The 13,783-nt window shown below is 35.7% G+C and overlaps 1 protein-coding gene across 4 annotated transcripts in view; it reads left to right on the top strand.

The window, feature by feature from the left end:
- Window positions 1-13,783, top strand: part of LRRD1 (leucine rich repeats and death domain containing 1) — a 43,197-nt gene that overhangs the window by 7,471 nt on the left and 21,943 nt on the right. For 3 of the 4 annotated variants that reach the window (XM_070787155.1, XM_070787156.1, XM_070787157.1), the window contains exon 2: window positions 10,591-12,596. The exons of the other annotated variant lie outside the window; for it this stretch is intronic. In XM_070787155.1, the coding sequence (XP_070643256.1) occupies window positions 10,671-12,596 (1,926 nt within the window). In that variant the 5' untranslated portion in view covers window positions 10,591-10,670. The remainder of the gene's footprint in view (window positions 1-10,590; window positions 12,597-13,783) is intronic. 4 annotated transcript variants of the gene reach the window in all.

The following is a 13,783-nucleotide window of genomic DNA, read 5'->3' as shown; positions in this document are numbered from 1 at the left end:
AAAAAGCAGAGAAACTACTTTTAATCAAAAGAACAAGAGAAATCCCCTGAAAAAAATAATGGAACAGACCTCAATAGCCTATCAGACCCTGAGTTCAAAAAGCAGGCAATAAAAATGCTAAAGAAATTAAGAAAGGTTATTGATAAAAAGGTAGCTCACTGTAACAATGAACTAAATGTATACTAATTAAATAATTTTCTATTAAAAAAAAAAAAAAAAAAGAGTCTGCCTGCAATGCGGGAGACACAGGTTCAATCCCTGGGTCTGAAAGATCCCTTGGAGAGGAAATGGCCACCCACTCCAGTATTCTTGGCTGGAAAATACCATGGATGGAGAAGACTGGCGGGCTACAGTCCATGCGGTCGCAAAGAGTCAGACACGACTGAACAGCTAACACTTCCATTTTTCTAGATGTCCTAAGACTTGGAGCTTGGTTGCCTGGGGAACCAGTTGAGATTAGATGGTGGGAACTTTCAGTCCTCAAAAAAAAAAAAAAAAGATGAGTCAATCAAACTATTCAATTGCTGAAATAAAAACCAATCTAGAAGCAATGAATAGCACCATATGACAAAGAAGAACAAATAAGTGATCTGCAAAATAGAATAATGGAAATCATGCTGTTGATAGCAACACGTGGGATCTATGTGATAATATAAAGTGTGCTAACTTAACACTTAATAGGACTTCCCGAAGGAAAAGAGACAGAAAAGCAGGGATCGAAAAAGTATTGGGAGAAATTATGGCTGAAAACTTTCCAATGTAAAGAAGGAAATAGATATTCAAGTACAGGAAACACAGAGAATCCAAAACGATATGAACCCAAACAGATCTGTAGCAAGACACATCATAATTAAAATGGCAAAAGTTAAAGAGAGGATTCTGAAGACAGCAAAAGAAAAATACAGATTAAGTTATAAGGGGAGTCTCATAAGACTATCAACTGATTTCTCTGCAGAAACTTTGCAAGCCAGAAGGGAGTGGCATGATGTATTCAAAGTCATGAGAGGGAAATACTGTAAACTAAACTATTCTGTCCAGCAAGATTATCATTTAAAATAGAAGGTGAAATTAAAAAAAAGTCACAGGTAAGCTAAAACTAAAAGAATTCAGTAATATTAAACCCACCCTAAAAGAAATACTGAAGGGTCTTCTCTAAATAGAAAAGAAGCAAGAATCTATAGGAAATGGAAAATCATGATAAGAAAGGCAAATGAATAAAAGATTTGAGGATAGTTAAATAAACCAGTACATAGTTTAAAAAACAAACAAAATATTTTTGTAAAAGTGATTATAACTATTACAATAAACAGCAAAAGGATAAGCATGAAGATATAAAGCAAGACATCAAAACTGCAGAGTGTGGGGAAAGAAGTATAAAAATTAGATTTTTAGAATGTGTTTGAACTTGTATAACTGTCAGTTTAAAGCAAGTGGGTATAATCATGGGTAACATACTTGAAAACTAGGTTAACCACAAATCAAACACATACAACAGATTCACAAAAACCAAAAAACAAGGAACTTAAGCTCACTACAAAAGAAAATCATCAAACCACAAAAATAAAAAGAAGAAATGAGCAAACTACAAAAACAGAGTTTAAAATGGCAGTACTACATACCTACCAAGAGTTACTTTAAGTGACAATGGAATAGGTACTCTAATCAAATGACATACAGTAGCAGATTGGACTAAAGAAATAAGAATCTACAATATGCCACCAACAAGACTCTCACTTCAGGGTGAAAGACACTCACAGAATAAAAGTGAGGGAATGGGAAAATATGTTTCATGCAAAGCAAATGGAAATTACAAGAAAGCAGAGGTAGCAATACTCAAATCAAACAAAATAGAGTTTAAAACAAAAGTCATAAAGAAAGATAAATAAGGATATTATATAATGATAAATGGATCAATAAAACAAGAGGATATTACACTCATTGACATATATGCATTCAATATAGGAGCACATAAATATATAAAACAAATGCTAACAGACATAAAGGGAGAAAACAATAGCACACCACCAACATTAATGGACAGATCATCTGGACAAAAAAGTCAAGAAGGCAACAGAAGGCAACAAATGATACAACAGACCAGTTGGACTTAATTAATATCTATGCTGCTGCTGCTAAGTCACTTCAGTCGTGTCCGACTCTGTGTGACCAGAGATGGCAGCCCACCAGGCTCCCCCGTCCCTGGGATTCTCCAGGCAAGAACACTGGAGTGGGTTGCCATTTCCTTCTCCAACTAATTAATATCTATAGGACACTATTTCCGGGAGCCGGTGAGGCATTCCACTTGTGACAAAGGTCATGAGGAAGGAGGCTTGGCATACACAAAGGCGGGATCGAGCCTCAGGAGTCCCCCTGGATATTCTCGAGCATCTACCCCCAAAAAACCAGAGTCTGCCTACTTTATTGCTTTGTGCTCTCACCTCTGACTTTACTGGGGGCTGTCCCCCACCACCATCTCGCTCTCTCTGTCAAAGAGTTAATTTACAGCTCCAATTAATAAAGTTCCTGGGCAACTAGGAGTGTTTAAATCCAAACCCCTCAGATGGCTCTCTAACTCGCCTGACAAGTTTACCCGGACTCCTACAGCTATGCATACGATTGTTTACAGTCTCCCAGCCTGGAGAGGCACGGGAAGCTTAAGATATTCAAATAGCTTAGAACTTCTCAGAGAGTTAGAAACTGTCAGAATAAAACTAGTAAAAGATTTCATTGATGAGCCAATGCTTGTTGCCAAGTTTTCACATCCCCTGTATTGTATCCTTGAATATGTATTAATTAATTAATAGTTGGTATGTAGAAAAAATAAGTAGTGGCCTTGGTGTTAGTAACTTTAGACCCTTAAGGTAATAAATTCTTTCCTTTGTTGTAAACCTATTACACAGCTGCCCTATAGGAATGCAATTTTATCTTCAGAAGATGGCGCCAAACCTTAAAATAATTACCCTTAGAGAAAATAAGTCTTTGTTGATAAGTCTTTGTCAAGAGTCATAAAATGTTAATAGGCCTTCTGGCCAGAAGATGATGTAAATCACCTAAACCATTTGTATATGATAAGTTTGCAGGAAAGAAACCCTGGTTTTTGATAAGGATCAAAGACTGCTGACTTTGCATCCCCTATTATCCTCTGTGTGTAACTTAGGGTATATAAGCCCCTGTTGAAAATAAAGCTACAGGCTTTGCTCACCAAAGCTTGGTCTCCCCATGTCATTCTTCCCCTCAATTTCCAGCTGAGTCTCCATCTGGAGCGCAGATATCCTCTGCGACCATTTATTTGCCTGGGCTTCTAAGACCCACTTGAGAAGGTGTCTAAGGTGGGGCACCTTCCGCTATTCGAGAGGGCGCCTGTGGTCTCCATGGTCAGAGCTAACCTGGTGTCACGGGTTATATTGATTTTCCGCGTAAACCAAGCTACTCAGCTTCTTTTCTCCACTGAATTTTCCTACTGAGCTATCCTCATTCTATTACTCTTTATATCTTTGATAAATAAATAAATAAATAGGTCGCCGAAGCCGTCTCTCCTTCGAATACCCTGGATCAGCCGGGGCTGGACCTCGGCACACTATATACCAAAAAAAGTGAAATACACATTCTTTCCAAATGCACATGAAACAGTCTCTAGAATGGACCACATACTAGGTCACAAAACAAGTCTCAACACATTAAAGAGGATAGAAATTACTTTAAGCATCTTTTCTGACTACAGTGGCATGATACTAGAAATCAACCACAGAAAGAAAAATGGGAAAAGAATGAATGCATGAAAACTAAACAACATTTTACTAAAAAACCAGTGGGTCAACAATGAAATCAAAGAAGAAATCAGAATATACCTTGAGACAAAAAAAAAAAAGTAACTACAACCTTACAAAAATCTCTGAGATACAGCAAAAGCAGTTCTAAGAGGGGAGTTCATAGTGATACAAGTCTATCTCAAGAAATAAGAAAAATCTCAAATAAACCATTTCACCAGTGACCTAAAAGAATTATACAAAGAAGAACAAACAAAACCCAAATGCAGAAGGAGGAAGGAAATAATAAAGATCATAGGTGAAATAATTAAAATGGAGATTGAAAAAACAATAATAAGAAAATCAATAATACTAAGACCTGTGCATTTGTGTCTGTGCGTGTTTAAAAATTAAAAAATTTACAAACCTCTAGTCAGGCTTCAGTTCAGTTCAGTCGAGCAGTCATATCCAACTCTTTGGGACCCCATGAACGGCAGCACGCCAGGCCTCACTGTCCATCACCAACTCCCGTAGTTCACCCAAACCCATGTCCGTTGAGTCAGTGATGCCATCCAGCCATCTCATCCTCAGTCGTCCCCTTCTCCTCCTGCCCTCAACCTTTCCCAGCATCAGGGTCTTTTCAAATGTCAGCTGTTCACATCAGGTGGCCAAAGTATTGGAGGTTCAGCTTCATCATCAGTCCTTCCAATGAACACCCAGGACTGATCTCCTTTAGGATGGACTGGTTGGATCTCCTTGCAGTCCAAGGGACTCTCAAGAGTCTTCTCCAACACCACAGTTCAAAAGCATCAATTCTTCGGTGCTCAGCTTTCTTTATAGTCCAGCTCTCACATCCATAGATGACCACTGGAAAAACCATAGCCTTGACTAGACAGACCTTTGTGGACAAAGTAATGTCTGCTTTTTAATATGCTGTCTAGGTTGGTCATAACTTTCCTTCTAAGTAGTAAGCATCTTTTAATTTCATGGCTGCAATCACCATCTGCAGTGATTCTGGAGCCCAGAAAAATAAAGTCAGCCACTGTTTCCAGTTTCCCCATCTATTTGCCATGAAGTGATGGTACCATATGCCATGATCTTAGTTTTCTGAATGTTGAGCTTTACACCAACTTTTTCACTCTCTTCTTTCACTTTCATCAAGAGGCTCTTTAGTTCTTCACTTTCTGCCGTAAAGGTGGTGTCATCTGCATATCTGAGGTTATTGACATTTCTCCCGGCAATCTTGATTCCAGCTTGTATTTCATCCAGCCCAGCGTTTCTCATGATGTACTCTGCATAAAAGTTGAACAAGCAGGGTGACAATATACAGCCTTGACGTACTCCTTTTTCCTATTTGGAACCAGTCTGTTGTTACATGTCCAGTTCTTTTTTTTTTTTTTTTTTTACATATCCAGTTCTAACCTTGGCTTCCTGACCTGCATACAAGTTTCTCAAGAGGCAGGTCAGGTGGTCTGGTATTCCCATCTCTTTCAGAATTTTCCACAGTTTATTGTGATCCACATAGTCAAAGGCTTTGGCATAGTCAATAAAGCAGAGATAGATGTTTTTCTGGAACTCTCTTCCTTTTTCGATGATCCAGCAGATGTTGGCAATTTGATCTCTGGTTCCTCTGCCTTTTATAAAACCAGCTTGAACATCTGGAAGTTCATGGTTCACATATTGCTGAAGCCTGGCTTGGAGAATTTTGAGCATTACTTTACTAGCATGTGAGATGAGTGCAATTGTGTGATAGTTTGAGCATTCTTTGGCATTGCCTTTCTTTGGGATTGGAATGAAAACTGACCTTTTCCAGTCCTGTGGCCACTGCTGAGTTTTCCAAATTTGCTGACATATTGAGTGCAGCACTTTCACAGCATCATCTTTCAGGATTTGAAATAGCTCAACTGGAATTCCATCACCTCCACTAGCTTTGTTCGTAGTGATGCTTTCTAAGGCCCACTTGACTTCACATTCCAGGATGTCTGGCTCTAGGTGAGTATAAGCAATCACACCATTGTGATTATCTGAGTCGTGAAGATCTTTTTTGTATAGCTCTTCTGTGTATTCTTGCCACCTCTTCTTAATATCTTCTGCTTCTGTTAGGTCCATACCATTTCTGTCCTTTATTGAGCCCATCTTTGCATGAAATGTTCCCTTGGTATCTCTAATTTTCTTGAAGAGATCTCCAGTCTTTCCCATTCTATTGTTTTCTTCTATTTGTTTGCACTGATCATTGAGGAAGGATTTCTTATCTATCCTTGCTATTCCTTGGAACTCTGCACTCAAATGAGTATATATTTTGTTTTCTCCTTTGTTTTTTGCTTCTCTTCTTTTCACAGCTATTTGTAAGGCCTCCTCAGAGAGCCATTTTGCTTTTTGCATTTCCTTTTGGGGGATGGTCTTGAGCCCTGTCTCCTGTATAATGTCACAAACCTCTGTCCATAGTTCATCAGGCACTCTTTCTATCAGATCTAGTCCCTTAAATCTATTTCCCACTTCTACTGTATAACCGTAAGGGGTTTGATTTAGGTCATACCTGAATGGTCTAGTGGTTTCCCCTACTTTCTTCAAGTTAAGTCTGAATTTGGCAATAAGGAGTTCATGATCTGAGCCACAGTCAACTTCTGGTCTTGTTTTTGCTGACTATAGAGAGCTTCTCCATCTTTGGCTGCAAAGCATATAATCAGTCTGATTTCGGTGTTGACCATCTGGTGATGTCCATGTGGAGAGTCTTATCTTTTGTTGTTGGAAGAGGGTGTTCACTATGACCAGAGCATTCTCTTGGCAGAACTCTATTAGCCTTTGCCCTGCTTCATTCTGTACTCCAAGGCTAAATTTGCCTGTTACTCCAGGTGTTTCTTGACTTCCTACTTTTGCATTCCAGTCCCCTATAAAGAAAAGGACATTTTTTGGGGGTGTTAGTTCTAGAAGGTCTTGTAGGTCTTCATAGAACTGTTCAACTTCAGCTTCTTCAGCGTTACTGGTCAGGGCATATACTTGGATTACTGTGATATTAAATGGTTTACCAAGAAGAAAAGAGAGGGAACCCAAATTCAACAAAATAAGAAATTAGGAAAAATAACAACTGATACCACAGAAATACAAAATAATAATAATAATATTAAGAATAATTAAATGGTAGGAAACCTAGACGAAATGGACCCATGTCTAGAAACACATAGCTTGCCAAAACTGGGTCAAAAACAAGCAGATAATTTGAACAGACCAATCACTAGAAGTAAAACATAATCCATAATAAAATTCTGTGCAAACAAAAGTCAGGACTGAACAGCTTCACTTAGGAATTCTACCAAACATACAAAGATCCTACACTGATCCTTCACAAATTATTCCAAAAAACTGAAAAGGAGGGAAATTCATTCCATGAAGTCACTATTACCCTATGCCAAAACCAGACAAAGATACAACAAAAAAGAAAATTACAGGTCCATATATTTGATGACTATAGATGCAAAAATTGCCAACAAATATTAGGAAACTGAATCCAACACCACATAAAAAGGATCATACACCATGATCAAGTTAGATTCATTCCAGGGTCACAAGGATAGTTCAGCATATGTAAATCAATCAGTTGATACACCACCACCAACAGGAGAAAAGACAAAAACCACATGATCATCTCAACAGATGCAGAAAAAGCATTTGACAAAATTAAATATCCATTCATGATAAAAACTCTTACCAAAGTGGGTAGAGAGGAACATATCTCAAATAATAAAAGCCATTTGTGAAAAACCCACAGTCAACATAATATTCAATGGTGAAAAGCTGAAAGCCTTTCTACTAAATTCAGAAACTAGACAGGATACCCACTCTCACCGCTTCTATTCATCATAGTATTAGAAGTCCCAGCCACAGCAATCAGGCATGAAAAAGAGATAAAAGGCATAGAAATTGTAAATGAAGAGGTAAAACTGTCACTATTTCCAGGTGTCATGATAATCTATATATAGAACCCTAAAATATCCATATAAAAATTATTAGAACTAATCTGTGAATTCAGCAAGGTAGCAGAATATAAGATTAATATATATATATATCTCTTGCATTTCTTCACACTAACAAGGAAATGCCAGAAAGAGAAAGTTTTTAAAAAATCCTGTTTATTCAGGATGGGGAACACATGTATACCTGTGGCGGATTCATTTCGATATTTGGCAAAACCAATACAATATTGTAAAGTTTAAAAATAAAATAAAATTTAAAAAAATAAAATTAAATTAAATTAAATTAAAAAATAAAATAAATTAAAAAATCCTGTTTAAAAGTAACTTAAGAAAAACCTAAGAATAAACTTACCCAAGAATGGAAAAGATTTACACAATGAAAACTACAAAACATTGATAAAGAAATTGAAGGTGAGTCAAAGAAATCAAGAGATACCCTATGCTCTTGGATTGGAAGAATTAATACTGTTAAAATGGCCATACAATGCAATCTACAGATTTAATGCAATCCCTCTCAATATATGCATGACATTTTCCACAAACTATAATAAATAATCCTAAATTTTATATGGAGCCACAGAAGACCTAGAGTTGCCAAAGCAATCCTGAGGGAAAAGAAGAAAGTTGGAGGCATAACCCTTCAAGACTTCAGACTATACTACAAATATACAGTAATCAAAACAGCGCAGTACTGACACAAAAACTGACATATGGATCATTGGAGCAGAATAAAGAGACCAGGGACACACACACACCCATAGTCCATCAATCTACTACAAAGGAGATAAGAATATACAAAGGATAAAAGACTCTTTTAACAAGTGATGTTGGGAAAACTGGACAACTACAAGTAAATCAATGAAATTAGGACACTCTCTCACACCACATACAAAAATAAACTCACAATGGTTTAAGGAACTAAATATAAGACATGATTCCATAAAATTCCTAGAACAAAATATGGACAAGACATCCTGACATAAATCATAGTAATATTTTCTTAGATCAATCTCCCAAGGCAAAAGAAATAAAAGCAAAAATAAACAAACAGGACCTAATCAAACTTAGAGCTTTTGCAAAGCATTTAAGAAACCACCAACAAAATGAAAAGGCAACATAAGGAATGGGAGAAAATATTTTTGAATAATGCAACAAAGGATTAATATCCAAAATATACAAACAGCTAATATAACTCAACATTGAAGAAAACAACCAAACCAAAAAAAAAAAAAAAACCAGAAAGCCTAAATAGACATTTATTCAGAGAAGACATACAGATGCATAAAAAATGCTCAACATCTCTAACTATTAGAGAAATGCAAGTCAAAACCACAATGAGGTAGCACTTCACATTAGTCAAAATGGCCATCGTCTACAAATAATAAATGCTGGAGGGGGTGTGGAGAAAAGGAAACCCTATACACGGTTGGTGCGAAGGTAAATTGGTGCAGCCACTATGGAAAACAGTATGGAGGTGTCTTAAAAAGATAGCTACCACATAGTCCAGCAGTTCCACTCCTGGGTATATATCTGGAAAAGATGAAAACTCTAATTAAAAAGATACACACACCCCAATGTTCACGGAAGCACTATTTACAATAGCCAAGACATGGAACTCATCAACAGATGACTCCCTTAAGATGCGGTGCGTGTGTGTGTGATGGAATAATACTTAGCCATAAAAAAGAATGAAATATTGCCATTTGCAGAAACACGATGGACCAAGAGAATATTATTCTTAGAGAAGCAAGTCAGATAAAGACAAGTATTATATGGTATCATTTACATGTGGAATCTAAAAAAAATACAAACGAACACATATATACAAAACAGAAATAGACTCACAGGCATCAAAAAACAAACTTATGGTTATGCTTACCAAAGGGGAAAGGTGGCAGAGGGAGATAAATTAGAGGAGTATGGGACTAACAGATACAAAGTACTATACATAAAATAGATAAGCAGCGCGGATTTACTGCATCACACAGGGAACTATATTCAATATCTTGTAATAACCTATTGTAGAAAATAATCTGCAAAAATATTACTGAATCACTTTGCTGTATACCTGAAACTAACACAATACTATAAATCGACCATATTTCAATTAATAATAATAATAATTTGTTAATATAGGGAGTTGTGTAGACAAGTATTGGAGTGCTGAAAAGATAAAGGTGAGACTTCAGCAACAGAGACAATAAAAATAAGTAGCAGCTACCACCCCTGGGGATGCAGATTGGGTTGTTAAAACGAATAAACTTGAAAGAGGGACCTACAGAGATCAAATTCAGACCTCTTGAGGAGGTTGCTCCCTAGCTGTGGAGGTTCCTCAAGAGTTACACAAAAGACTTAAAGTCAGACATTAATCCTTGAAAAGGTTGTTTTACCTCTAGTTTACTTTTACTGCAAGCATCCCCACTTCCTTAAGACATTTTATTTTCACCTATTGGAGAACTGTCATACACGAGAATTTGTTGGGACAAGATACTTCAATACCAGATGTAAATCTACCATATGTAAACAAACCCACAAAAGACTGAAAGTCTCTACATGTGGCACGAGGGAGTCACTGGCTACACCCTGTCTTCCAAAAACTTGAGTTCTTTCATTCCCTTATGTGTCCTTTCTCATTTTCTTTGATATTTTTATTCCTTTCTATAATCTTAATGTGATTTTAAGAGTATCATGTGATAAATGCATCCAATCAATAAACTGTCTTTAGCCAGTAATTATATATAAGTTAATTAATTATAAATGTTTTTTTAATGATTATGAAATTATTCATTATAGAATAAAAATTATTGTATTAAAATTCTTTTGTAACTTTAACATCTTTATTATATCTCTTAACATCAACATTTGTTTTGTAGGTTCAAAGGAAAAAAATTAAACGTGAAAATTATAACTGAGTTACAATCTTGTATTGGTATAAAATATACCCACAAATAAGATGTCTGAAAAGAAGCGTACTTCAGAAGAGCTAGAGGATATCATTAGTCGATATAGAAAAGAATCTAGATCACGGTCAGTGGAGGAATCTGGACTTACTAAAGAAACATCAAACTTGTTAAAGGAAGATTCTGATGAGACATCGTCCAACCAAATTTATGAAACGCATCCTAGTAAAAACACATTAGCATCTTCCTCTGGAAGTAAGTCTAAGAAAAATGAAGAACAAAGGAAAAGTCTCCAATTTTCTGAAACAATTACTACATATGACAGCCTGCAGTCAAAAACTGGAATTTCACAAAATTCATCATTATCAGAAACTGAGATGAGGGCTGAATATCAGGCTTTTGTTGACTCCCTATCTCATGAAACATTAGGAAAAATTAGTCCACAACTCTCTGAAGAAAATCAGAAAGGATCTGGCTTACCATCAGATAACTTCACAATTAACCTCAAAGCCAAGGGTTTACAAGAATTCCCTAAGGACATTTTAAAAGTCAAATATGTAAAATATCTGTATTTAGATGAGAATGAAATCAAAAGTTTTAAAGGGGCAGACTCAAGGGATATGCTAGGACTTGAAATTCTATCCATACAAAAAAATGGGCTATCAACACTTCCATCTGAAATTCAGTTACTTCATAATTTAAAACTATTAAATGTCAGTTACAACCAAATATCACATATACCTAAAGAAATATCACAGCTTGGGAATATCAAGGAACTATTTTTAAATAACAATTGCATTGAGGATTTTCCTTCTGGCTTGGAAAGTCTTAAAAACTTGGAAATTTTAAATTTGGCTAAAAATAAGTTAAGACATATACCGGATGCCCTGTCTAGTTTGAAAAACTTGAGGGCTCTTAATCTGGAATATAATCGGTTAACAATATTTCCTAAAGCTTTGTGCTTCCTTCCCAAGTTAATTTCACTAAATCTTACTGGAAACCTGATAAACAGTTTGCCAAAAGAAATTAAGGAGCTTAAAAATTTAGAAAAACTTTTACTGGATCACAATAAACTTACTTTTTTGGCTGTGGAAATTTTTTTATTGCTCAAAATGAAAGAACTCCAACTGGCAGACAATAAATTGGAAGTTATTTCAAACAAAATTGAGAATTTTAAGGAACTCAGGATTCTAATACTTGATAAAAATTTATTGAAAGACATGCCAGAGAACATTTCCCACTGTGCAGTGTTGGAATGCCTTAGTCTTAGTGATAATAAATTAACAGAACTTCCTAAGAACATCCATAAGCTTAAAAATTTAAGAAAACTCCATATAAACAGGAACTATCTAGTGAAAATACCTGAATATATTTCACATCTTAATAATATGTTCAGCCTAGAATTTTCAGGAAATTTTATCACAGATTTTCCCATTGAAATAAAAAGCTGCAAAAACATAGCTAAAGTTGAATTGAGTTATAATAAAATAATGTATTTTCCACTAGGTTTGTGTGCTTTAGACTCTCTTTATTATTTGAGTTTAAATGGAAATTATATTTCAGAAATACCTGTAGACATATCTTTCAATAAACAACTGCTTCATTTAGAATTTAATGAAAACAAACTCCTTTTATTTTCTGAGCACTTATGTTCTCTTATTAATCTTGAATACCTGGATCTTGGTAAAAACAAAATAAGGAAAATACCACCATCTATTTCCAACATGGTATCACTCCATGTTCTTATTTTATGCTATAATAGGTTGGAAACTTTCCCCACAGAAGTGTGTACTTTAGACAATTTGAGAGTACTTGATCTTTCAGAAAACCAAATACAGACTATACCTTCAGAAATCTGTAACTTAAAAGGAATCCAGAAATTAAACATCTCAAACAATCAATTTATATATTTTCCTGTTGAACTTTGCCACCTTCAATCACTGGAAGAATTGAATATAAGCCAGATAAATGGGAAAAAGGTAAGAGACAGCTTGGGCTTTGTGAGGAAGGGAGGGCTGAGGGGATCAGAATCTAAGCTGCAGTGTGTGTGTGTTTAATTTAGCTGGAATATTTTATTTTTTGACCTCAAACATGGCTTACAAATAAACTTTGCAACACAAGAGTTTAACAGGAAAACATTTCACTAAAATGAAATACCAAGTAATTAAAGGTGACAAATTTATAGATTTATTTTCACTTAACTTATAGATGTAACATAAACACATTATTGAAAATTTGGAAAATTGACAAAAAAGAAGTAAAAATAAATTCCGGAAGTACTGGACATATGTTGATACAACTTACTTTTGAAAGTGAAAGTGAAGTCGCTCAGTTGTGTCCGACTCTTTGCGACCCCATGGACTGTAGCCTACCAGGCTCCTCTGTCCATGGGATTTTCCAGGCAATAGTACTGGAGTGGATTGCCATTTCCTTCTCCAGGGGATCTTCCCAACCCAGGATTGAACCCAGGTCTCCTGCATCGTAGACAGACGCTTTACCATCTGAGCCATCAGGGAAGTCCTAACTTACTTTTACTCTTGCTTTTTCTTATTTATATAATTTTATAAGCAGTTGTAGAAATACTGCATACTCAATTTTAAAGTCTTCCATTTTCACTTAACATATACAAATTTACCCATAACATAATCTTCCCAATAATTATTATAACCAATGCATGATATGTGTAACTAATCCTCTGTTGTTAAGCATTCTATGATGTTTTAATTTTTATCATAAATAATGCTATGATTGAACTTCTTCATAAATGTACCCTTTTCATATTTTACTATTTCCCTATGGAATTTCCCCTAAAGAACTGCTAGATCAATGGGTATAAATGTTCTTACAGCATTTCAGTTTACTCAACACTGACTGAATTTTATGGAAATATTTTTTAAAAATCAAAGAATTTGATTTATATATTAAGATCTCAGTAAACAAGTGAAAAGGACACAGCTATTACCTAGCTATCTTTAATTTGACCACCACAGTCAAATTAATTTGATAGAGGCTGGGACTATTATCTGGAGAAGGGATAGGCTACCCACTCCAGTATTCTTGGGCTTCTCTTGTGGCTCAGCTGGTAAAGAATTCGCCTGCAATACAGGAGACCTGGGTTTGATCCCTGGGTTGGAAAGATCCCCTGGAGAAGGTAAAGGCTACCCCA

The sequence above is a fragment of the Bos indicus genome, chromosome 4 (assembly GCF_029378745.1).
Source record: "Bos indicus isolate NIAB-ARS_2022 breed Sahiwal x Tharparkar chromosome 4, NIAB-ARS_B.indTharparkar_mat_pri_1.0, whole genome shotgun sequence".
Taxonomy (NCBI): domain Eukaryota; kingdom Metazoa; phylum Chordata; class Mammalia; order Artiodactyla; family Bovidae; genus Bos; species Bos indicus.
The sequence above is the reverse complement of the archived record's forward strand: the minus strand, read 5'-3'. Positions and strand labels throughout refer to the sequence as shown.